General features: G+C 48.6%; 1 protein-coding gene across 1 annotated transcript in view; it reads right to left on the bottom strand.

Moving 5' to 3' along the window:
- Positions 1-1813: 1813 nt before the first annotated feature.
- The window catches only part of MGLL (monoglyceride lipase), a 63373-nt gene continuing 38809 nt past the window's right edge, over positions 1814-26377 (bottom strand). Inside the window, exons 4-8 of the mRNA XM_084292969.1 lie at positions 19292-19428; positions 17681-17791; positions 11772-11861; positions 6437-6652; positions 1814-5479 (exon numbers count right to left, since the gene is read on the bottom strand). Coding sequence (XP_084149095.1) covers positions 5354-5479; positions 6437-6652; positions 11772-11861; positions 17681-17791; positions 19292-19428 — 680 coding nt within the window. The 3' untranslated portion in view covers positions 1814-5353. The remainder of the gene's footprint in view (positions 5480-6436; positions 6653-11771; positions 11862-17680; positions 17792-19291; positions 19429-26377) is intronic.

The raw sequence follows: 26377 nt of genomic DNA, 5'->3' as shown, positions 1-26377 counted from the left end.
TGCTGGCTGGAGGACTTCCACTGTGCTAAGAGGGCAGCTCAGGCGTGCGTGCAAACTTTTGGCATTCTCTGGGGGCCGGGGGCTTGCCAGTCACGCGAGTGCCCCCGGGCTGGGTTTGGGTGCAGTGGGGGACACGCACGCGCTCGGCACGGGAATAGTGGGCTTGGTGTTCAAAGTGCACGGGCTGGAAGCTGGAAGCTGGGCTCTGCTGGCGCTTTTGATGTGGCCAGCACAAGGGCAGCCCTGTGCTGCGGGCAGGATGCTTGTCGCCTTCGCTCCAGCACAAAGCTGACCCCGCAACCCATGGTGAGGGAACATCCCTGTTTTTGCTCTGGATCGGGAAGCAGAGCTGTCTGCATCCAGCCTGTGCACCCCGCCAGCTTCAGGGTTTGTTTTGCTGGCCTGAGCAGAGCTGTGCTGGTGCTGCCAGTGTGTTTTTTGTTGAGAGAAAGACAAGGCTGTGGAAGGAGAGCTGCTGGCCTTGGGAAGGCTGGAGAGGCTCTGCTTCTGCTGGGGCTCTGCCCTGCGGTCAGCCAGGGGATGGCTGTGGGCCCTTCCTATGCTGCTGCAGGAAAGGTACCACTCATCCTTCCCACCTGAGCTCCACTGCTTCCCCTCTGTGTGTTATCTCTCAGGACAGCACAAGTGTTTTCCATGCTGGACATCCTGTCCTCCCCTCCGCTCCACCCCAGGCCAGGCAGGTCCCTCTGCCAAGTTTCCCTTGCTCACACATCATCGTGTACCACGCGACCCATCCCAGCTCCTCATTGATCCCACAGGAATTGTTTTGCATCCAAATTCCTGGAGTGCTTCCAGGCACTGAAGAGCTTCCCCTGCTTGCCCTGGTCCATGCAGGGCAGGGACAGGGTCTGCTGTCCCCCTTTCCCGCAGTGTCACAGCAGAGGCCAGGGAACGCCTGCCCAGCCCGGAGAGGAGCCGCCAGCTCGGGGCAGCACTAGGCCTGGCATGGGTTGGGGGAACAGGCGCAAAGCCTCAGCCTCCTGCTGGCCTGCGGGGTCGGGCCACGAGCACGTGCTAAAAACAGCAAGGCCACCCACGGCCGTGACAGATCGCTGCGCCCCGGGTGGTGGTGGTGGTGTGGAAACGCTGGGTAAGACGCACCGCCATAAAGGAGGATGAGGATGATGAAGGGCAATGGACTGGGCACCGGTACGTGCAGGAGAGGATTCCTGCACCAGGCACCCTGAATGCACCAAACTGGGGCTGTGCTGGCCGGGCTCTCACCCGCTCTGGGCACTGCCTGGCAGCTGGCGAGGGGCTGGCCCCGCTCCCCGGCCCTCTTTGGACTCACAGCCGGGGACACGAGGTGGCATTTACCCTGCTGCTCCGCCTGGCCGCGGTGCACATGCCTCCTGTTCCAACTGGGCACATTTCAGGACAGAAATAACATTTTAATGGGCTTGTGGAAGTGTGCGGAGCAGGTCTTGAAGGAGGCTGAGTTTGTCTGACACTGCAGGCTCCTCCGTCAGCTCCGGACCCCCGTCCCATGTGGGGCAGGAGAAGCACACAAGGAAGCACTGCTGTGGTGCCCTGGTGGCTCTTGTTGGGCTGCTCCAGGCTATAGCAAACAGCAGCACAGGGCTTCCAAAAAAAAACAACTTTCGAGCAGAAAGGCAACCTCTGACCCAGACGCCCTGGTCCATAGTGGCTGGGGAGCAAGCACCAGCCACAGCGGCAATGCCCAGGGGCTGCAGGTGCCCCTCCACAAGCTGGGTTTAATATCTCTGTGCCTCTCCCTTCTCACCCTCCAGAGACACGGTGGTTATAAATGATGCTCTCAAACACGCTCCGCTCAGAAAACATAACTTTATTATTAGTTGCAATATACCTTGTATTCCTTTAAGAATTCTAAACTCGTATATGGTTTCCCACTGAAAATACGTGTATGTATATACGCTTTTATATATGTATATATATATATATATAAATGTATTTTATTGAACTGGGACACAACGGAACAAGAGAGACAAGCTTGGAAATTACTTGGAAAAATAAATGTGATCTCCATGGATTTGTGCTGGCAGTGTGCTAAGGTAAGTGGTGTAGAAAGAACAGGCTAAATAGGAAATGTGATGGGTTGGGCGGAGGGGAATGGTCTCCCAGTGCTACAGGAGGTGGGTGACACAGGTGGGAGTTGCACGGTGCTATTGCTCGGTCACGGGTGCCACCTCTTCTCCAAGACAGACCAGGCTCCAGCACGTCTCTGCACAGCAATGCTTGTGAGGCCGGCCGGCCCTGCAAACGGTACCTGCCGCTTGGAAATGGAGTTTAATTACATTTCCCCTGGCAGCAGCTCTGCTCATTACTAATCTGGTCAGCAAAGGGAGGGTTCCTCCGGGGCACGGTGAAACCAAACTGGGTCAATGTAAAGTAGTTTATGGGCAGGGGAAGGGAGCAGCAGGGAGCTGGGGAGTGCGGGCTGAGAGCTGCAGCTGGTGCAAACCAGCCTCAGCTGATCCACATGCATCTGCTCCTGGCTCCCTCCGGCCCTACTGGCTTCCCCACCCGAAAATCTCCACTCACCGACCTGCCTGGAGGCAGGCAACATTGGGGCTTTTTGGGGTAGGTTTCCCCGTGCTAATTCCTTCAGAAAATTCAGCAAAGTGGCCGAGGGTAGCAGCAACATCTGCTGTGCCAAGGTTTGGGGCTAGTTTGGCTTTTTGTTGTTCATTTTTAACCAAGCTACAGTTTTGTTTGCTGACCTGATTTTCAATCGCAGCTTCCCCCGGCCGCTGTCACTGAGCTTAGCCAGACAGAGGGACAAGTCTTCCCTAGACGAAGATAATTGCCTGCCTTTTATTTCTTCTGGGCTGCAGATGTGTCGTAGGCGGAAGACGCGCTCTGCCAAGGCACTGCCCGCAGCCCAAAGCCAGGCTGGAGGGAGCAGACAGGCTCTGACCTTCCTGCTGCAGGGTCACTTCCCTCCGCCCCGCAAAGTGCTTGTCAATTTGGGATGAAATGAATGTGGGCATCGATCTGCTCCTCCTGACTTCCTCGGGAAAAGTGCTTTCGAAAAATCCCATCCTTAAGTCCTCGTCTTGCTCCGACCCCCGCAACATCTGTCACCGCCGCATCACGCCCACTTGATTCCTGCTCGGGCTGAAGAAGCAGGTGAGCCTCGTCACCGCTGCAGCGCTTCTGTTCTTGCTCTCCTTCCCCAGCAGCATCTGGCAAGGAGGGACCTCGCTCGGGGAAAGAAGTTGCAACGAGGCAGGCTGCTGGAAGGTGCGGAGCGGGCACCCTGCGCGTCGCCTCATTCCCGGTGCTGCTGCAGGTTTAGCAGGGGTGGGTGGGAGCACTTGACTGCATGGGAATAATGTTTTAAGCAGAAGCTGGGAGAAGCCCAGCCGGCTCCTCTTTTTCAAGGCAGGAAAATAAAAGTGGAAAAGTGCCTGCATCAAACTCAATAAAAGAGCTTTCCTGACTTGGGCCCCTTAGGGCAATTGCAAGGACGCAACCTGCACCCACAGGGCCTTCATCCCTGCACGCTGATGGTGTCGGGCCCTGGTTCTGGCTGCTATTGCACAGAGGTCCCTTTCCTGAATGTTGCCAGAAGTGGCTCCGAAGGCAGGAGAGGTGGGGGAGACCCCAGGGCTGCCACGGGCAGGATCCAGCCCTGGGGGCAGCAGCGCACAGGGCAGCTGCTGCCAGGGAGGGCAGTGGGGTTTGTCCCCGTGGGAGATGCCCCGTTATCTCCTCCTGGAGCATTTGCAGGCTGCTGCAGCACTGGAGGGAGAGGGTTAGATTAAAGCCCTTCCCTTTGGCTGCTGCCAAGAGGCATGTTAGTAACTAGGGCCATCTCCCTGGACAAACTGACCCACACGGCCACGCTGTGATCGCTGCACTGCTTCTGCTGTCTCGATACGATTCCTCTGCTCCATGTTGGGGTTTGAAGCCTTTCTTCCATCCCTGCTGCTACCAGAGACCCAGGCAGCTCTGGGGTTTGGCTTGTCTGCACCGCTGGAGCGCTTCACGAGCTGCTCCCTGGATGCTGGATGTACGATTGCACCCTGTCCTCTGCCCTCGCTCCCCACCTTGTCCCCAGGGGCGAGCTCATCCCCGGTGCCCTGTGGGCCCCAGAGGTGGCTGTGCTGCTCGGGAGGAGATGGGCAAGAGCTTGGCCGGGATCTCTGCTCACGCTGTGGGTCTCCTGCCAAACCGGTGGACCATGAGGACACCCGCTGCTAATCCCCACCCACCAGATGCTCTGCACTTCTCTCGAGCATTCTTTTCAGGACATTTTCCAACTGATGAAGGAAAACAACAGATTATGACTGTAAAGTTATGGTGAGAGGACTGGATCCTGGTAGGACAACATTACTCCTTGCCAAGAGAATTAACCCTTCTTTAGACTCTCTTCCCGTTTCTTCCCTAGCTCCCAGCCACCTTTATATACATCATATATTATATTACTATATTCTCATATAACTCTGACTTTACTTTTTCAGTTTCAGTAGCGCAAGTGATTAACTCCAAGAGGAAAAAAAAAAAAAATAAGAAAGAAGGAAAAAAAGCAGCCCCTAGGAATATTTACAGAATAGTTCATCTTGGAGAGGAGAAGGGGGTTTGGCCTTGGGAATAGCATGGTTTGTGAATGTGCTACGTGGGCTTGAATCTACATTCGTCCTCTCCCCTTTGGGATTCTGCTCTGGTGGTGATGACATCTGAAGGTTTACTCAGCATGCCTTCCCCCAGCGCAGACTCATGGGGGACTCTTTATTCTCCCCCTGGGCCCGACCTGCTAACAGAGGTAGCAGCCAAAGGGGTCTGACCTCAAAAACCAGCCTTTCACTTCCGAGCCAGAGCCTCTTCCCACCACCCCCATCAGATCCATCTTTGGCCTCTCCTCGTTACCCAGCACCTTCATTAACGCTCGCCTCTCAGGGCCAAGGCTATAAAGGGACCGGATGGTGGGGACAGGGAGGGGACCGTATGCACCTGGAATCAAAACTGTAAAGTGGAAGATACTGACTTTTCTAACATACCAAAAATTATTGCAGTATAAATAAACCCCCGTCACCCCGGCAAAAGCAGAGAAGAGGAAGTGATGGAGGAAGCTCGTTGGCTGAGGGACATCTCGGCAACATCATCTGACCTGGAAAACTTTGACGACTGTTCCCACAGCTATCAATGCTTTCTCAGGTTATGGCAACGGCCATTTACATCACCAAGTAATACCCCACTCTGTGCCTCTTCCCCCACCCTCCCTTACGCTGTGCATGGCAAAATATCCCACGAGCCCCTCCACGTTAGATCTTTTCCAGAGAGACTTCTATTAAGAAAAGCGTCTATTCCCAGAAACCCCCAGTAAGAGCTGCAAAAACATCTGCTCTTAAGTATGGCTGGTTTCTCCAGCTGCTGAGACCTTCTGGCCAACCCACGTAAGTATTTCCGTGAAGACGGAGGTAGTGACCTCGGGCAGTTCTTTGTGGAGGGCATGGTAGGCTTCGTCATACACCTGCAACCAGGGAGAGAGAGGAGATTAGCACAGAAAATAACATCCTCACAAACAGAGCAGCCTTCAGTCGCCTCTTGTCAACACCCACAGGTCCAACGCGTCCTGCCCACACCTTGTCAGGTTTTTCTCCTAGATGTGGCAGGTTATCAAATCAAGCTAGGTTACCAAGAGATGCCATCAGCATTGGCAGGCCCTTCTTCAAAAAGGGATCCCACTGCCCACTGCCAGCTTCTGTGCTGACAGGCCCGGCTCTGGGTTCTGCTGCTGCTGCTTCTCTTCCACCCTCCCACCTTCTCCACACACTGCCCTGTCCTCTCCCTGCCGCTGCCCCTCCGCAAGCAGGAAGGTGTTGGCACTGCAGCTCGACCCGAGCACCCTGCTGCACGTGAGGAAGACGATACATGTCCCAACACCAGGCATTTCTCGCTCCTTCTCCCAGTACGAACAGGGAAATGCTTATCGTGCCCCTGGGGGCTAAAGGCCAATGGGGGATGTTCCCGTCATGCCTTGTGCAGTTTTACTCCTTTCATGCCCAGGCTACCCAGTTATTTTTCTGATGACAAAAGCTTTCCCTTGGTCTCCCTGTCTCTCTTTCAGGCTCATTCATGTGCTAACAATCGGTTAATCAGCTGTGGCTCTCTTGAAATGAGCAGATGTGAAGTGGCTTTTGTTGTGCAGCGCTTTGGGAAGGCTCCCCCTGTACCCTTATGGGCTGGGGCGTGAGGTGGGCTCGGCACTGACATGGTTGGCGTTGTTCAGAAGAGTTTCAGGGTCACCACTTCACCTGGTTATGAGCCTCAGTGCACTTGTATGGCAAGTAGCTTCACGTCCAAGTGGCCCAGGGGGTGTACAGCCACCCAGGGTAAGGCCTTGAGGTCAGCCACCACACCCCTCACAGAGGCCACTCAGGCCAACGCTGACAGGCCAATACCCTAAAAAACAAGAAAAGAAGCTGACCTTGAGGGTTTTGTCCTGACTCTGCACTGTATCCATCAGTAAATGGGACCCTCTGATATCACAGAGCTTGTCGGAAGAGCCGTGTAGCACCAGGACGGGCAAAGTCAGCTTGGGCAGAGCTCGCTCAATTCTGGCAATGGCGTTCATCAGCTGGATGACGAAGGACACCTTCATGCCACCGTGGTAGACCAGGGGATCGGATGTGTAGGACTCCATCTGGCAGGGAGAAAGAGGTAATTTAAGGTTAGCAGTATTTCATGCAGAAAAGACAAAGCAGGTGGGCTGGGCAGTGAGGAGTCTCTTCCCTTGGCTCGTGCATGTATTTCCTACTCAGTCGGGATTTCCTGCTGTCAGAGTCAAGGTCGAGGCCTTCACTGTGGCTCCCCAGAATTGCTCACACAACACATCTTGCTCCATGCTGTGTTTTTCTCTCTTCCACCACTAGAAAATATTCAAGCCAAAGCTCTTTCTGCAGGCAAACAACCAGCACAGGACAAAGGCTGTTCCTGTGGGGCACCTGCCTGCATTTTTCTGCTCTGCCATGTCCCTCTGTCACTCAAAGGTGACAGTCTCCTCTGCAGTGTTCTTTAACTTGTGTTACTTCAAGGCTGGTGTTGTCCAGGTCCTTATCCTGCTCTGCTGAGGGCTCAGGTGTTTTTCTCTCTTTCATCTTCCCTCTTTGGGGATGAAGACCGTGCCCTACACCTACAGGCAGCTGACACATCCAGCTCCAAAGCACTCTTACACTGAGGGTCAGTTCCAGGTGAAAAGGGTGCAGAGAAAAGGCAGCAAAAGATGATATTAGGTGACAGGCAAAAAAAAGTCAACAGTTTGCTCAGCCAGACTGTGAAAGGATAAAAATGCACAAGAGCTGGTGCAGAAAGTCTCTAGGAATGAGTAGTTACTGCAGCAGGCAAATCTACAGTAAATATTTGTATACTGTACATGGAGACGGCCCACACAGCCACTGCCATCTCAATATTTGCCAGAACGCTTTGATTACGGCCTGGTCTCTGGCACAGCCTCCAGTTCCTCCCAACCCTGGCAGATGTTTATAGAAATGACGATTATTTATAGGTTAGCCAAAAACAGCCTCCTCCTCTCATCACGAGCATGGAGGTCTGCTCAAATTCTCATTCTGCAGAAAGGTGAGGTCATGCTGTTTCTGCATGTGTCTGCACTGAGGGCCATGAGTGGGAGATAACCCACGAGGCCACCCCAGGGACCTGCAGCTTTGTGGAGGTGAAGGCACAGCCTGCCTGTACCCCACCAGGGTGTCAGAATGTCTTTGGAGTGGGTTCTGCTCCCATCTCTCCATGAGATGAGATTATCAGGGGCTGCAGGACACCTGTGGTGGGGCTTTCCCAGCTGAGGGGAATTAATTTGTTAGAGGGGAGTGTAGCTGGCTTCCTGTGGAGCTGGCTTCCTTCCTTGTTGTCTGCAATGTGTTGGGGCACAATGCACTAGAAACGGAGCTGGCATGGGGGAATGGTGGTGCACAGAACTCTTTCCCCATCACCTTTTACTTTATGGTATTTTGTCAGCATTTTGAGCAAATCCACCAAGCTGCAGTACTTGCTTCAGCTGAATCCAGATCTGTGTCAATGCTGCACTAAAGCAATGCAGCTTTGAGGTATTTTTTTTTTTTTTTTTTTTTTTTTTTTTCTTTTTAATTGAAGGCAACACTTGAAGGACCTTGGGGGTGCTGGAATCAGGAGAGGTAGGTGGATGGATTGACTGAAGTTCGTTTCCCATGGAGTAAAACAATATTGATGAATTCACGTGTGCTGGCCCCCTCCCCAGCACCATAAATGCTAGGAGAATGACCTAATGGGTTTCATTCTCTTGTTCTCTTCTTATAGAATAGGGATTTTTTTAGGTACTGAGCAACCAATAAATATTTTTGTATAGATGATGGGAGGAGAAAAAATAATAGCTTAATCCCAACCTAAATTGATCAGCAGTGAGTGGGAGGATCCTCTTGCTGGTGAACGAGCAAAGTTTTTGTCAGAAAGTTAATGCTCAGAGTATGGGGTGAGGGCAAAGCGGAAGCTCACGGGGGAAAAGAGGGAGATAAAGGGAATGGATTTTATATTCTGGTGGAGGTGACACCGAGAGGAAAAACTTGTGCAGTTGAGCAGCTTTGGATGGGGAAAAAAGAAAAAAAAGATTAAAGAACTCTTATCTGTATCATTTGCTGTGTTAAGCTAGCTGTAGGGAAGGCTCGGTGAACACAAGGGTGGCCCACAACACCCTGCAGGCCTTCCCATCTCCCTGTCTCCTGTTACTAGACCTCTTCCAGATCTGCCTTTCTGTGCAGTCCACTTTGCCTCTGGGTGCAAGATACAACCATTAGGGCTCCTGTTTCCTGCTTAGAATTTTGTATCTTCCTATTGCAAAACAATAAAGTCATTGTAAGGCATATTTCTTTGCATGCATACATAAAAAAAAAAAAAACTTTGCATCTTCCTTTTGCGTTTTGCAGAATAAATTCTTTATAAGGTAATTACAGTCTCATTCCCTGTGCACTCTACAGGAGCAAGAGTAAAGTCAGTGGGACTATTCAACCAAATTCAATGGCAGCTAACAAAGTTTTATGGAGTAAAAGAACCTGCCCCTGTGATGTTATTCACCTTGGAAGCAGGAGTGGGTTTTTGAGGTTACATCTTGCTCTCTTTTGTGTCTCTTGCATTTGATATAGCAAGCAGATCAAATAAGCATCTCCATGCCCTCCTGTGTTTCAGTCCCTCCACCCTGAGGACAGCCTGCTGGGAACACAAGCTCATCAGGAAACTCTTGGATGACGTCCCAAAAACATTTCTGCAGAATAGAAAGTTGGTCTGGCAGAAGAATATGTTTAACATATAAATAATGGATGTTTCCAGCACATTGTGTGCTGCGAAGCTGTGCGTCTTGAGTCCAAAAGGAGGATGGAGTGTGCGGTGGTGGCAGCCAGAGGACTGAGATGCTGTGTCATTTTTGGTAAGTGCCTGGAACCTCAAAGGCTGGTGTCTGAGGCTGGTCAGGAAAGCACTTCATGTTGCAGTCCACAGCTGCTATATCAGCTGTGTGTTCATCTGCAGGTGCACAGGCAGCAGAGTAAGGAGGGGGTGATTGTCTCTTACTGAAGACTACTCCATTAAGAGCAGCCTCTAATGACGCAGACCTACATTTTCATCCACTGCCAAAGGCTTTCCCTTCCTCAATGGAAAGGGCAGAGGAAGAACACCACCCACAGGAAGCTCTGGAGATTTGGAACATCACAGGGCAATGGGAGTGGCAGCAAATATTTGGGTAGAAACAAAACCCACAATAGGATTTTTTATAAGCTATGCCCAGGGAATATGGAAATAACCGGATAATATTGTGCAGCCAGTTAAAGGAGTTCCACTGGCACTTCTATTAATGTGTTACAGTCAGGACTTCTCCCATCAGTGCTTTTCTCTTGTAATGCTATTTAGTGCAGCACTGGTGCCTTCCAGCTGTTGGAAGCAGATGTGTTTAAAAATGCCATCCTTAAGGAGTGCCACATAATGAACCAGTGCAGGGCCTGGCAGAGACCCACGTCTCCCAGCCACACTCACTGCTCGGGTAGGGGCTAACATCCTCAAATTCCCCTCCTCCTCCATGGCACTGACTGCTTTCATCCTCCAGATACAAGTGCAGAATTGAAAACTTTCCTCCATGTGATTTTAGTGAATTAGTTCTTTAATTTAAACCTTTTCTCTGAACTATGTGCAGCAAGTTGGCAGCTGAGTGTAATTAGGAGCAGGTTTCTACAGCTGGACTGGAATCAGCCTTTCTCAAGCATGTGTTTTGAGCAGCCTCTCACTGTACTTTGGGACACATGTCGTATGGTGCATCAGTGCACAGCAGATGCCCATTAACTCTCCTCATGCTAGTCCCAACAGATTCCTACAACTTGCTTTGTCTTTCTTTTCTCATCTCCTTGAATCTTCCTGCTTTCAGTTCAGGGAAATGCTATGCTTGCTTCCCAGGTAAGTAAACTGAAAATCATTTGATCAAAACACTCTTTGGCAGGGGCAAAATCCAACCCTGAAAACCTCGTGGCTATTCCACGAGTCTCCTTTGCTTTGCAGTTTCCTAGGTGGGTGAGACAAGAGAAGGAATATTCTGAGGCTGATGGCATTGGTCTTGCACAACCACTGGCATTGTCTTTGCTCCCGATCCTCTCAGCTTCAGTTCTAACACTGGTCAAGCTGCCTCCCTAGAGGAAGGCAATTTATTAGCTTCTATTAAGATAGGAAACATTGCATGAATAGCAGAAGTGACAGCATCTGTCAGTGGGATGTGAGCTGACACAGGAGCAGGGAAACAACTGGCTGCTACAGCAGTGAGCTCTCCTGCTTTGGAGACACCCTTGGGTACTGTGTTCTGTCTTTCAAGCTGCTTCATGAAATGCATCAGGATCTGGGTCATTCCCCTCCTCAAACCAAACAACTTCACTCACAGACTGTGCCTCCTTCCTTTCACTCCTCCTGCCACTCTGAGAAGGAAAACACCTTGTGGTGTGTTGCAGCAGCAGTTGCAAGGGCACCTGGCTTTGCCAGTGATGGCATGAACAGGCTGCAACGGTTATTACTGGGAGTGGGTATGAATGGGAGAAGAGGCTCAAACTATGGCAACATTGACAAAAATTCACCCTGGAACCGCTCCATTCACAGTCACGGTGGTGGAGCTGGAATTAGGTTGTTACAAAGGCTGCTTCAATTGCAGCTCATTTAAGTATTATTCTCAGGCCCAGAAAGAATACATCATTTGTTCGGAAAGGCTGTAGCAGAGCCAGCGTGTAATCCAGGAGACCTTGTAGCAAGGTCTTTGGGGCAAGCATGCTCTTCCCCTGGCTGAATACGATCAGCACAATGCCATCCTGGTTTGTAAGCAGGAATACCAGCCTCCGGGACTGTAGCATTTTGCACTGCTTCATTGCAAAGAGCACAGCTGGAAAAGGAGACTTCAGCAGCATTTGCAACCTTCCTGAGCTGGCTTTGCCACTGTGGTGAGATGCAGTGCTGCAGAGACCTGTGTGTTTTCCACCCCAGCTGTAGCACCGGGCTCTGCTATGCCTGGTACCCAGAGCAGCTGCGGGTGCAAGAGGCACGCAGGGATGAGGAGCTGGTTTCCCACGGTGAGCTGTGTTTTCTGCTCTGTGTAAGAGGGCGCGGTTCCACTGACCTCAGGGATGCCTCAGCCTTTTACACCAGCATAAATCTTGCCCTAGCGATTTAGCTATTTATTTATTTAAGAGAGAAATGACAGGATTGGGACAAGATACCGACTATGCGATGACTTTAAATGGCGTTAAGGTTCTCACCTCTTTCTTGTTCCGGGAAACTGCATTTGGATCTATTGATCCCAGTGACAGGTTTGGGAGAACGAGGTTGAGCACTTTTGCTGCAAAAACCTGCGGGAGAGGAAAATAAGTAGTTAAAGAGATAGTTGGAGCAAGAGAGAATATAGAGGACCAAATCCTTAGCTGGTGGGAACCAGCACAGAAGTTAAACAGTAGAGAAATGTCAGCTGACACTGGAGAAAGATCTGTCCTATATTTAAAACATTTTTCTTAAAGGGAAAGTGTTTAAACTGTTCCTGGGATTGGGGTGTGCTGGTCTGAAGTGCATTGGCTGTCTGTCTACAACATCACAACTTCATCATCTTTTCCCTCTTTCTCACTCTCAAGTTAATTTACAAAAAAGGCCTCAGGAAAAATGCCTTGATAGGAAAAAGCTGTTTCCATTTGACGGTGGAGCTGTTTTTTTGTGGTTGCTACTGCCCTTTTGTGCTGCCACAGCTCTGATTTCAGGCTGCAGTGCATACGTGATATTCTGTGCAATTTGCACTAGTTGCCTAGGCTGCACTCTTTCTGATAAGCAGATTCTCAGGGGAACCTGTAAATAAACAACAGCAAAATGTGCATGCATTGGCTAAGGAAATCTATTGCTCATTTGTCTCCTGGGAATGAAACACAAAAGCATTCAGCAGCCCAGGCTTGAAACCACTGGCAGAAGAAAGGGTAATATCTTTCATTTGAGTTGATACCAAGCTTGTGCTCTGATCTTTGATAGCAGTCCTTAATTAAGTGATTACCACTTAAGTCAGAAAATACACCATTAGTGTTTGGTGGTCTATTTATGGCCCTTCTGTGTCCACAGCTGATAGCTGCAGGTGGGCTGTCACCTATGTTCTCTGTGCTTATATTTAATCACATCTGAAGCACTCTCTGACACTTCAGATCACAGATGATACATGACAGAGTAATTATGGTATTAGAGAAATAACGCAAGGTTGAAGTCAAAGTCATCCAAGAGTGACAAGTAGTCAAGACTCACAGCAGATCTGAGAACACCTGAGTACTTTGGGATGGATATGACTAGGAAACAGCATCACCATTTACTCATACGTTGAGTCTCTCACTGGCTATGGCATTGTGTCAACAAAATTTACTTCTACTGGGGTCTCTGGAGTTGGACCAGTAAAAAATACCTCCACACAGATACAAGTGTAAGCTTATGATGCTAATGAGCAGGAATGGGGTTGTCTTTTGTGTTAACCCCAGGCTGTGATGATTTGAGGAACATACCTTCATGAATTCTAGGCAAGACTACGGACTGTGTGTACTGACAATGCTATAACAGTTTTGCTTCTCTCGAGCCACTTATGTTGACCCAGATATATGTCAAGTAACTGTAGATACCTAGCTGAGGTATTTAATTTAGAAATGTAATTGTCCGAGGCTTTCTTTACAGAGTAATGAGAGTGAGGGGAAAAAGAAAAAGCAATAACAAAAACAAAACACATCTGAGATCTGACTAATGGTTTGGAAGTGCCTGTCTCTGAATATCATCATGATAACCTAAGGCAATTAGGCTGCCCTAAAACTGGAGCCTGAGTTAAGTGCTAGAGTGAGTTCCTATTGCTAATGATTGCTTAGTTGAGAGGAAAGTCCTTGGCATAAGAAGTTTGCTGATGCTCTCTCCAGATCTATTTAGAATACTGTCCACAAGATCCAGCTGTTATTAAGGCCGTAGATATTAAGGTCCAAGTCTGCCTATAAAAGAGAGAAAGGGGAACTCTCCTTATTTTTAAGGTCAGCGTTAAAAGGAAGTTAGTTGATGTCCTCTAAAATTACTGAAGAAGCTGTACTTTTTATGGGGATTCTTGTTTGTGTCTGCTTGTACATGTAAATATTTATGTTCCCAAGGAAAAGCAACAGGGTTTTTCTAGAAGGAGCGTAAATTCAAACCTTCCCCTCATGTGAGCAAAAATGCACCAGCCCAGTGACATTTGGCAGGCAGGGAAGGTGTGACAAGGTGTAGGAGAACTACACACATCCCTTGCTCTCAGGCTGTGCCTTGTTGGTGACAAGCTAAATATGCTTTTGTCATATTCAGTATGGGCATTTTCTGTTCTAATGACCCTGCTCATCTTCACTGCCCCACCGCCTGCCAATGACCTCGCCTCTGTGACATGCTTTGGAAATGTTCTCGAAGTTTCTGTGCGTATCCGGAGTTTTGCCAACTGGAGTCATCAGCTGCCTGCTGCACTGCTACGAAACATGGCTGGCTCCTGGCCCCAAGGACAGCAGCACCTACCAGCCGGTATGTGGTGTCAGCACGGTCACTTCTGGTGTTCAGCTGCACAGGGGAAGTACCAGACCCTGCGGATGACATGTCAGATGTACCTACACATATATGTGTACTCACTGTGTGCGTAAGAACTCTTATTTACACATAAGCAGAACCAATATTGGTCTAAAGGACTCATTGGGAAAGGGCTCTGCCACTGACCTTTGAAGGGTCTTCCGATCTGCAGGAGGCACTTCATTCCCTCCAGTGTGTAATACACCCTCAAAATTTGGACGTAATTTTGATGATTCTTGGAGTCAAGGTCTCCACAAGCCAGCAGAGAAATCAAGTTTTGTGTTATAATCAAAAAGTCAGAGGGCTCCCCTGAGCCTTCAGTGAGTTTGTGAGCACAGTCATACACAGTCTGTGACAAGCTGGACTTTAATTAAAAGCCATCCTGTTGAAGGGCTGGCTGGGTTTGATACATGAAGAGCTTACGTCCCTGTTGGTTTGATGTGGCAATGTTAGTTCTTGAGAGAAAGCTCCCAAATGACCAAGAATGGGTACAGCAATGAGGGGGATATTACTGGTTGGGCTGAGGATGACACTGTAGAGCTGTGGTTATTTGAGCTGCTCGAGGCCACTGCAGGTGTGTGAAATACTAACGCTGAGAAAGATCTCAGAATAAGATTGAAATAGAAGGTTCTTGGCCATCTTAGACAATCTTGGACATCAATAGACAGTGCCTCTTGGCTGGAAGTGTGACTCAAAGCTGTTTTTGTCATTTTGCATTGGTTTAACTGCATGGATGCTTTGTAATGTAGACACTTCTGAGTGGAGCAATTCCTGTTCCCTGCATACCTTTACATGCTTATTTCTCTCTCCCATGATCTCTGCTTGTCACACTGCTTGTGTGAATGCTTTTTAGTTCATTTCAGCTACAAAAGAGACAGATAAACAAAACGGTGATGTATGAGCTCTATATACTAGCCAGGCTCATTTGGCTGAGCAGAAAACTCTGGAAGAGACACTGATGAGCTACCAAGATCAGGCTGAAAGCAATTGGAACAGTGCTGTCAGGGAGATGTGCCATCAGGGATATGACATGATATATGATCAAGGAGATATCAGATCTGGTATCTCAGATCTGACACCAAACGGAAAACACAAAGAGGATGTGGTGTACTGAGCCTGTAAGGGATAGGCTGGAGGGTACCTTACAATTAGTTGTTAGGGATTATTTTCTAAGAGATTGTGCTGCCCACCGTATTTCACATCATTCAACAGCAGACATTTAGTGGGATATTCTCTCTTACCCTTACTCTGCTCTTTGTCAACGTGTGATTCCTGTCTCTTTGCATCCGTTGAAATTTTGGAGGCTCAGAGCCGAGTTTGGTCCAAATAAACTAAGAAGGGAAAATCTGCAAGATCCAGCTTTCCTCACTGGGTGTGGAACTGGTAGGTAGGTTTCTATCTGGAGACAGAATTTACAGGGCACTGATAAAATTGTGCTTCTGCAAAGAGCAGAATTTGATTCTCCTGTGTGGAGCCTGCAAATGCACTGGGTTTTTCTTGACACCAACTAAAGGACCCAGCACGTCCTCTGCACCGCTATTGTTGCTGCCTTGAGCCCTCATTTGTTTAACCAAGGTAAATTCTTGCTCAACTGGAAACTGCCCCAGCAAAGGGATGAATGCAGAGGTCCCTGGGAAATGGCTCAGGGCCTGGAAATCGCACCAGTTCCAGGGGAAAACGGAAGCCTTTGTGCCACAGGGGCACTGGCACCAATGCAACGTCTTTTGACAATCAGAGGAAAAAAAGCACACAAGGGTTTTCAGCTCAGCTTTCTGGGAAATTGCAGCTTTTGCAGGAGTACTCTGACTGCTTTCACTCCTTCCTCTTGTGAATACTTTTTCAGAGATATTTCAGAAATAATAATTATTTTTCTATCCATTTGAAGAAGCAACAATAGATTTGAAAGGGAAAGAAACCCACTGTAAACTTGTTATTATTACATTCAAGGCACTATCTAGGAATGACACCCTATAAACACCTCTGCAACACTCTAGTTAAGAGGTTAGGATTTCCTGCACTGATATAAGCAACTATCCGTTACCAACCTGCAAGAAACCAGACTACAGTAACTAGTTTCCGCAGAGCTGGTTTGTCCTTATTTCAGAAAGGATTCAACACCTAGGAAAATGTGTAGTTCTAGAAGAAAGAAAAACATTCTGTATTTTCCTTAAATCATCTAGAAATAGAAGGCTAACAGTGTGTCTCAGACTCAGACCCTATGCTATTTTTTAAATATTTATTCCTTTTCCCTCTCCAAAGAAAGAAAAGACAGGAGCACTGATGCCCAAGGGACCTTCATGGTATTTCAGATATTGCCTCACCTGTGAGAAATTGGCTGCCAGACTCCTAAATGCACCCTTTGTTGCCCTGACTCGTATTTAAATAAATTTTCCTAGACCAGAGTTCAGGATTCACTTCCCTTCCGAAAAGCAGGTGGGACTGTGGGGGAGGCACTCAGAAGAGCAGTACCGACTGGTGTCCAGGTGGTGCAGCTCTCAGCAGGGTTTTGCATTTTAGGGCTGAAGGTCTCAATGTGTTTCTGTCTGTGGAAGAGCAAGGTGGTTAACAATCACCCTGTGGTGCCTGTAATCTTGTTTTGTGGGGTCAGTAGATGGCTAAGGTACAGGAGATGGTGTGACAGGATTATACTGAAAGCTGAGGCAATCTGTTTCCTTTCTCTCAGGAGAAAAAAAAAAAAAAAAAAAAAGAGGAGGAATAGCTTAGAAGTAGATTAAAATGAGAAGTTAGTCCTAGGAGAAGAGTCTAGGGAGAAAGATTAAAGGAACAAGGACAGTGGGAATGAGATGTTCTGTCATTCCTGCTGGCTTAGCTGGTCCTTCCCTTTGCTTATGGCTTCTCAGAGGGTTGTTATTTATTCTTTGAAACATTCAGAACGGAGGGGAGAGCGGAGAGTTGGCTGCCTCGCAAAGCCTCCCTGGGGAAGGGCAGGTCAGGCAGTGCAAATTAGGGTCAGAAATAACTCAGGGAGGGAGACACGAACGGGACAGGGTGAAGCCTAACTGCAGACTGAAGGAGATGTTTGTCTGGACAAGAACCAGCTGAGGTACCAAGCCAAACAGGCTGCTGCTGGGGCAGTGATGCTTTAGCTGAAAGCCTTTGTTGAGGCTCATGGACTCCTCGGAGTCATGAGCTCTAGGTTTGTTTAGACATCGGTCATCCCCCAGTCATCAAAAATAACCCCGGCCCAACTTAGCCAGCAGCCTGTGTTGCAACCATACCAGACTCTGCATGAGTCAGGGAGAAAACTGTAAGAGAGGAAGGGAAAGGACGGCACTGCGTGGGCTGCCGCAGGGCGTGGTGAAGGAAGCACAGCCTGCTGCCACCTCCCGAGGTAGCATCGCTCTCTGTCTCTCATCTAAATCAGTTTTTCTGGACGAGTGCAGGATTCACTTCCCCTCTGAAAAGTGTGTGGGACTGTGGGGGAGGCACTCCTGAGATGAGCATTGACTGTCACGCAGGTGGTGTGGATCTCAGTAGGGCTTTGCATTTTAAGGCTGGAGGTCTCAAGGCGTTTTCTTCAATAAGCAAGAGGTGACCAGGTGCAACACGTGTTTGCTCTTACCTTGATGGGGGTGGCGACTTCTGGGCTGGCCACCACTAAAGGAGAGATTAACACCATGCCCGAAAAGTCACTGAGTCTCTCGCTAGCTGTCAGAATGGAGATGGCTCCCCCCTGCAACACAAAATAACATCCCACAGCTTAATACAGATGTCAACGTCTCATTCACATAGTAATCCTACCTGTATTGCTGGAAGGGGTTTAGGCCAAACAAGCAAACAATTTCTGCTCCAGCAAGAGTGCATTGTGGTCAGCAAGGAAGGCTGGAGGTGTGAGTTACTGCAAGTGGCTGATCTTTGTGTTTCTGCTCTCATGCTGCAGACCCTCACATCGCACTGAACTCAGCCCTCTGTGCCATGGCAGCCAGCTCGCTGGGATGCCTTATGTCCTCCTCAGTTAAAATGACTAAGAAGGAAATACCTGACTTTTGGTAGTTTGGGTGGGACTTGAGAAGTGAGTTGGGGCTCTGTAAGTGTGGCAGATCGGTGCTGCATGGAGAAAAGGAAGGGAAACCAGGCTGGCTCCGTGCTCATGGCACTGGTAACCCGGGTAACAGCGATGCTGTCAGCTGGCACACAAAAATCTTCATTAATTACTGGAAGTTAAATATTCTCCTCTTCAGTGCTGCCGTCCCCTCCAGCCCCACAACCTGGTGGCTGACACCTGGCGCTTCATTTTGAGCTGAACACCAGCCAGGCTGAGCCCTCCTGCATGAGGACAGTGGCTGATGGTGAGAGGGGTGGGGGACAGAGGGACTTGGCTGGCTTGCTCGGGAAAGTTCGCAGAGGATTAGTTGCCAAGGGAAATATTTGGTGAACTTCCATGCTGCCGGAGAAGCAGGGGCTTGTTAAATGGAACAGCAGCGAGAAGCATCTCAAAGACCTCACTGGGAAATTAGCTTCTTGTTAAAGCAGCTTTGGAGCGCAGCGAGCACTTCAGAGCATGCCATGCGTTCTTATGCAAGAACACTCGTTTATCTGAGCATGGGCTGAATCCCAAAGTACTTATTCATTTTTCTCTCCTCCGGGAAGGCAGGGGGAGAAGATCAATGACATCAATGGGAATATTGCTAGCTTGAATAACGGGATTTGGCCCGTGCTGTCAGGACCAGACTTCAGATCTGTTCACCAAATCAGCGCCTTTGTTTTTGCAGCCCTAATCCTTGGTACATTTTCCTGTAAGGTTGTTTAACAGAATGAGGCTACAGGGTGTTTTCGTGCTTCATCCCCTAGCTGCTCACAAAGCTTTGGAGGGCTTAACCGCCTGGTTACTGGGTAAAATGAAAGGAGAAGCCCGGTGCAGCAGGGAGGTGGTGGGATTTATCAGCTACCCAGTGTGCTGGAATGGTCCCAGTAACAAATAGGCCCATTGTTGTAAATGGCACTAATTAGGGCCACGATCCAGGTGGAAAAGTTAAGGACTGACTATATTCGAGGCAGATCTGGTGGGGTAAGGCATGCTGGCAATCAGTCAGTGAATGAAATGGAAGGGATGCTCACACGTAGTTGTGTTTCTCCTGCTGTGGGCTGAATTATTTCCTGCTGCCTGCAGTTTTACCCCTGTGCTGCAGCACACACCCTGGACGCTGCCAGGAGGGAAGGGGATGATGCTTACCATGGAATGTCCCAGGATGAAAACGGGCAGCCCAGGGTGATCTTTCTTCATGAGATCAATGTGCTGCAAGCTGTCCCTGATGAAGACGTGGAAATCTGAGACAACCATACGATCCCCCTCGCTCTGCCCATGGCCAACTGTAGAGGAAAAGGAGAGCATGTGTCCAAGTCATTCACAGCAAGGGTTGCAGTCCAGAAAGGCTTCATCAGAAACAAGCCTGTTGGGCTGCTGCTGTCCTAACCTAACCTCCTGCAGTCAATTAGAGAGGCTGTGAAGATCTCCCTCCTCGGAGATCTTCAAAAACTGCCTGGACGTAGTTCTGGGCAACCTGCTCTAGGTGTCTCTGCTTGAGCAGGAGAGTTGAACCAGATGGGCTCCAGAGATCCCTTCCAGCCTCAACCACTCTGTGATTCTGTGATCTCTCAACAGAAGGGGTGCTGCAGACATACAAAGGAAGCTGCACAAGAACAGTTTAAAAAGTGTTGTATTGTTCGTGACCTGGCTAAAAGAATGCTATATTCCTCTGTGTTTTCACATGCTCTGCAAAACTGCACCCTGGGAAATTGTTTTTTGCCCTAGAGGTCATAGCTGCTGCAGTCTGATAGTAGAGCAAGGACTGCTGTGTGTGGAGTCTTGCCAAGAAATGGAAAAAATCCTGAAGGCTGGATGTGGTCGTTATAAACTTAATGGGCCTTGGATGTAGCCTTTTCCAATGCATGGCTGTGTATGAGCTATGCACGAGCTTTGCAGAGTCCTGCTTTCCTCTGGGCTGCCCAGGAGCTGTAGGTGAGCTGGAAACTTTCCCTGCTATGAGTTGTAGAGCTCTCTGTGGATAGGATAAGTGATGGTGGCGGTGACAGCCCCCAGTGGGAATGTCTCGAGTGGCGTGCTCCTCCCAAACACATGCTCGTGCAAACTGTGCTGCACCTGGCTGCCTTAGCTCTTTCTGTATCTGGGAAATATCTTGTCTGATCAAAGGGAAGGGAATGGCTAAAACTGGAGATGATGAGTTGCTATGGAAACAGGGGATCCCTGGCAGAGGTGGAGCCAGCAGACCCATGAATGTGGTCCCAGGCAATTTGGAGCCTGCAAAGGCTTGAAATTATTGCCACCCAGGGAAGTGGTTTCAAGTCTGCCTGACCACACAGACATGTTGGTACCCATCAAGGAGAGGAATCTTCCTTAAAAACAGTCTCCTCTTTATTTCTACTTCATGCACGTTGTTAAGGAAAACCAAAGGGAAAAACACTACGCAAACCACTTCTGTATGGATAGGGCGTAGGAAATCTCAAACACAGCTCCCTCCTCGCCTGGGCCTTCCCCAGTGGGACCAGACAGCACGGAGAGAAATTGCAAAGCACAAAGGGCAGTGACTTGTCAAAGGATGTTAAGTGCCTGGTAATTGTTTACATGCTGGATGGCACCCCCTATAGTGATCACCAAAGAAAAGCATTGCCTACCCAGCCCGCAAGGTGAAGGTTTTTCAGCTGGATCTGCTGGTGAGAGTCATACCAGAAGAAATCAGCATGTCTGAATTGACTTTCTGGCAAACTGTCCAGAAAATCACCTCCCAGATGAAGCAAAACTTCTAATAAAGAGCTGGACTAAATACACCCCGTCTAAGAAAACCTGAGCTCCAAACTTGCTCTTCTTTTACCCTCCCAGGTGGTCTCCAGAGCTGGGCCTTATGGCAGTGAGTCACTGGTGATGCTTTCCATGCACACACTCCAAGTCCTGCCAAAACATGATACTGCAAGCATTTACCATGGATCATTGACCAAAAACAGATCAAAGAGCCAATTAAGAGATCCAATAATCCACGGACAAGAAGTGGGTCTAGTGGATCCATTTAAAGTGATTTTTATTGCAGATAGAAAGTGAGCTTTTCCCAGCCTTTATACACAGAACTTCATCACTTTGTGGAGCTCTAATGTGTTCTCTGCCTAATAATCAAACCACAGATTTAGCAAGTTAATATGAGTTGAGCAGTCCAGGGAGAGGAACTTTTTCTCCCAGCAGAGCTCTGCACTTCTTTTTCCTCTGGTGCTGCCTGCACTTGCTTCTGGTATCTCTTTCTCTGCAGAGCCTGTGTAAGACAGCTGAGCAAGCAGAAATAGCAATATCCCCATGGCCCAGGTCTGTATATGGGCTGTGACTCTCTGTTGTGGGGCTGTGAGGCTTTGCTCTATTTTTGGATAGACAGAGGCAGGTCTGGAAGGCTTCCTTCATCACTGGTCCCACCGCAAAACAATGATACTGCTCATAGCAGTGAGAGTTGTGATTGTGAGAAGCCAAGAAATGCCTGTGCAAGCACGTCACTGGAGTTCTCCAGGTCTGTGTTTCTTTTTTTTTTTTTTTTATTGATTACTTAATGAACCTGCCATTTGAACCTAATTTCAACTACTAAACTACTGTTCCCCACTGAGATGGCACAGCAGTGCTCGGGGCGCCGTCTGGCTGCCTGTATGGTAAAGGAAAGCCATGCAAGTCTGCATCAATGCAGACTCCCTGCCCCTTGCTCAGGGTTACCTGATGGCATTGCTAGGTTGCCTTCTTTTATTTTATTCCTTTACTCTCTTCACCTCCAAGAAACCAAACTCGTTCCTCCAGAGCAAGAGTTTATTGAAAGTTCAAATATCCCAGCTGAGAAAGCTTCAGGGCGAGGAACTAAAATGACAGGCATGTGCACAACCAAACATCAATACAGTCAAGAGTATTGACATATTCTTCTCTGATCTTTTGCCTTTGGAGCTATTAATAATGAAAGGTCAGGTTCATCCTTGATGTGAAGGTATTTGCTTTGGGTTTTGCTGGGAAAGAACCTGACACAGTGGTTCTACAGCACCTGTGGCAAGGCACTCAGTGCAGGAGGGGACCTGCCCGCAGCTGGGAACTGGAGCTAACCAGGGGCTGCTCAGCACCCACGTGAGACAACAGCCAGCCAGAAAAGTGTCATGGGAGTCTCAGCTCCATGAGTTCCCACCACAGATCTCCTCCTTGGGTTTCAGAGGGATGTCTTAACCAGCTTTTTTGAGATGCGCATCTCCAAAGAGCTGTAATTGCCCATGCACTTCTGCATGGCACACTGGGCTTCAAAACCTTTCAAATAGGTTTCAAGTTTTCATACCCAACTTGCATGGCTCACTGCTGATAACATGAATCTGCAGTAGCTCTGTGACTATTTCAGGTGGCAGGCACTGAGGTAGTTGTGGGCACTCTTTCCTAAATGCGGGCTTTTAAAAAAAGAATCCACAACTTGTTCTCAAATTGCCAGTCTAGGATTAGGTCTAAGCCTCCGTTTCCAACCAAACTCCTCACTGCAAAATAGCTTACTTTGCTCAAAGTCTGAATAAAGGCTGCAGTGACGTAATAGATATATAATAGCTATTAAGGTCTGCCCTCTGTATTTTCTGTAAAAGCTTGTTCAGGCTGCAGCTCTGCCACCACAGGGACAAGAACAGCGACTCGTGACAGTCATCAATCCTGTCTGAAACCATGACCTCAGACTGTGATTTCTCCTATGGCTATGGATCCTCCAAAGCTCCACACCTCTCCGGGTGGATCAGCAATGGAATATTTGATGGTGGATGGTGTAAGGGCTCTGGGAACTGAGTTATCACTGCATAGGTATCGCTACCTGCATGGAGGAACCTCTCGGGCTGGATAGGTTCAGCAGCATTGCTCATCTCAAAAAGAGCTGGAGCCTCACCCAGGATGAAAGCAAGGGAGAAGCTGCTGAGCAGCTCCTCTGCTGAGAGAAAAACAGAGGGGCCTTTTTTTCAGATAGCAAAATTAGGTGGCAGCACAAACAAGATGGTGCTTTGACAACTTTTGTCTTCTCAGCATCACACTGCGTTCCCTCTGGAGTGGGAGGGAGTTTCAGATCCTCATCAAATCACACTGAGCAGTGATGAAAAAATCCCTCCGGGCACCCCACTGCATCACACCTTAGCAGAGACTTGTCCTCAGGCTTTTATGTAAGCTACAGGCTATTGGTATTTCTTTCTCCTTTTAGTGCCAGACCCTCACAACAAAGGCTCAGCCCAATCCTGTGTGCTCAGGTGTGGCACGAACTTTTCAAAGCTCCAGCTGGAATGTTTGGCTGCAGAAGATGAGGTGACACGGAAAATGCAGGGTCAAATGCTGACTCCAGCTATGCTGCTGTAAATTTACTGATTTCGGTGGTGTCCCTTAAAGCATACAGTCATGGGAGAGTAGAAATTATGGTCTACGTTGTTTTTTCAGCCTTTGCTCCCTATTTATTATGGAAAAGCCATAAAACACAGAGAGAGGACATGAGAAATCTGCCTGGGGAGCAGTAATTCTCCAGGCAGAGTCTGGATCTTGACTTTCTGCATATTTGGAGGCTTCCAACTTTGGGGGAAAGGGAATGGTTTGGATCCATTGTTACTGTAGTGAGGACAGCACCACAGGCATCAGTGAGGTGAAATGCTATCTCTTGCCAGCTGAAGATAGAAACAATGAGGAGGAACTCATGGCTTGACCCCTGCCTCAGGATCCATCACACTGTGTGTTTGTTTTCCTCTCTAGAAGCCTAACTCCAAGATTTTAAAGAGGGAGAGCCACTGACAGAGGGCTGGGAGAGGTTTGGGCATCCCAGACTTGCTGCTTTCAGAGCATAAACACATTTCACGTTGCACTGGCACTAACAGAGGAGTGCGGATGCAGGAAATCTCAGCAGCAGCTAAATGCGAGACCTGCCACCACCAAGATGTCAGTGATTAACCAGCCCCTGCAGAATCCCACACGGAAAGGACACTTCCTAATTATGTCAGAGGGGGCCATCAGCAAAGCTTGGTGCTGATCTAATAAGCTGGAGCACGGATGTGATTCCATTCCCAACGAGGCCTTTGGAGGCCAGAAAAGGTGATCTTACTGCTCCAGCACTGGCTCAGCGGTAGCAGCAGCAGCACATTTCAGCATACCCACTGCTGTGCTGGGCAGCAGTAAAGGCAGGATTTCTGCAAGAGCCCCTCTTCTTTCACTGCCTCCTTGATCGGTAAGCGTTTTGGAGTAATCTGGAGACTGACAAGTCCATTTGAAACAAAAGCCTAAATATCTTTTGGAGGAGGCATTCAGATGAGCATTTTGTGCTTATGAACTTTATCAAAGATTTGCTTTATTCTTGAAGGCCTCAGGTTTCTGCCCCAAAATGGAGTAGAGATGGGCTTCTTGCTGGTGTATGTGGTTCTGGACACTGCAGCACATGAAAGGGTGGTGTGCTTTTTAGATTTAAAAAATTTTGGTTTTGAATTAATGCTAACTAAGAGATCCTATAGATGCTTTGACTCTGCTGGTGGCCCAAACAGACCTGGAGCCTGTGAGAGGCAGAAGCTGATGACAGCCATTTGGATGGCTCTTTCTGTGCCCAAGGAGAAAATGTTCCAACCTCATCCTCTGCTGCAACCCTTCTGAGCAGCACCACGTGGCAGCTGGCTCAGGTGGGGCCATCCTGTGAGCAGCCCTGCGATCCTGCTGCTGTGGAGGGGACTCATTGTGATATCCAGCCCCCTGGCTGGGGGACAGCAGCCCTGCCAGCCTCTGCCTTCCTCTCTGCCCCACACGAAATGCATTCAGAACTGGAGGTAAAAGCAGTCGCGTCGGCCCTGCATCAATACAACTGTAATGCTATGGACCAACCAGGATGCCTCGATAGAGCACCATGATTTAGCCAGTGCTTACAGTTAAGGTACAAAATGAAGCAGATGAGGTTTTCAGGAGTGTTTCAGTTTTGGAAGTCAGTCTAGCAGTTAATTAAGTGGTGTCACAAGGCACTACGGCTGATGCCTGTATTTATGAGATCTATTTAAACTCGTCTGAGCAAGGACTGCTTTTTGGTGCACTTGTACAGCACCCAGCACTGTGGGGCATCATCACAGACCTTGGTCCAAGATACTCCAAGATCTTAATGTAATAATTAACTCTAATCCTGAATTCTAAGGCAGCACATTTTTGCAGAGGAGGAGATGGGAGGAAGCACATAGATGGAGAATGTGGGTGATACAATACACAAAACGACACTAATAATGGGTGTGCATAGCAAATGTTGTATGAAGCCTTGATTTTCTGCTTGGGTGTTTTTTCAAGGTTTAATGAAAAAAATATTAATGAACTAGTAAACACTTCAAATTGTCAGAACAGTTCACTACTGAACAAACTATACTTGTTTTGTAATGAATCAAGTACACATCTTTTTCATCAAGCGAGCAAAGCTCATTAATTAGACATGCTGGGTTTCAAAGCTCTCAATGTTTAATTATTTGTTTAACAAGCACTACATCTAACCCACCGTTCAGACACACAAACAACTAAAGCAACAGGAAGAAGCTTCAAAGCAGGACAATCAACATCTGGAAAAGTCAACAGACTGTTCCTTTATTGTCAGGAACATGTAAAGCAAATGTTCCACTCGCAGAACAAATACACACAGGAAGCACCTCAGATTCCATCAGAAAGATTCCTACTCAACAAAGCAGCTTCCTTGCCCTGAGAACACCCTCGTCACAGCAAGGGAGCTGGTTCTGCTCCCCTGTGCAACCTTTTTCAATTTCCTAACCAAACAAAGTCTGAGGCACAGAGGGCACTCAGTGGTGTCTGCCCACCATGCACCCACACTCTTCATTTTGTGTGAGAGGCAGGACAGAGCCAAGAAGCACCATAAGCTGTACCAGGATGTGCTATGCTGCCATGCCTCTGCTCAAGTTGCCACAGGTCAGCTGCTGTGCCGCAGTGCATTTTGTAGGTAAACCTTTGGAGGTGAACTTTTCAATGTCGGTCTAACCAAGCTTTAGCTGTGCACCACCTTATCCTCTTCCACAGCCCTGGCTTCCCCAAGAAGAAAAAGGTTAGACTGGAAGGGAGCTATGGAGGGCTCCAGCTCAGCCACCTGGACCACCAGGAGCCAGGACCTTGGGGCACACTGCGAAGTAAGCCTGCTCTGCAGAATTGATGAGCTTCAGACTGTCAGTGTTTGCCACAAGCCTACTATCTAAGACTTTCCCAGGAGGGCTACATCTGCATCAGATGGGAAGCATTAGGGACTAAGAGGAAAAGGGCTCACCCTAA

This window comes from Netta rufina, assembly GCF_964035555.1.
Source record: "Netta rufina genome assembly, chromosome: 10".
NCBI classification, from domain to species: Eukaryota; Metazoa; Chordata; class Aves; order Anseriformes; family Anatidae; genus Netta; species Netta rufina.
Note: the sequence above shows the minus strand (reverse complement) of the source record. Positions and strands in the feature narration are given on the sequence as shown.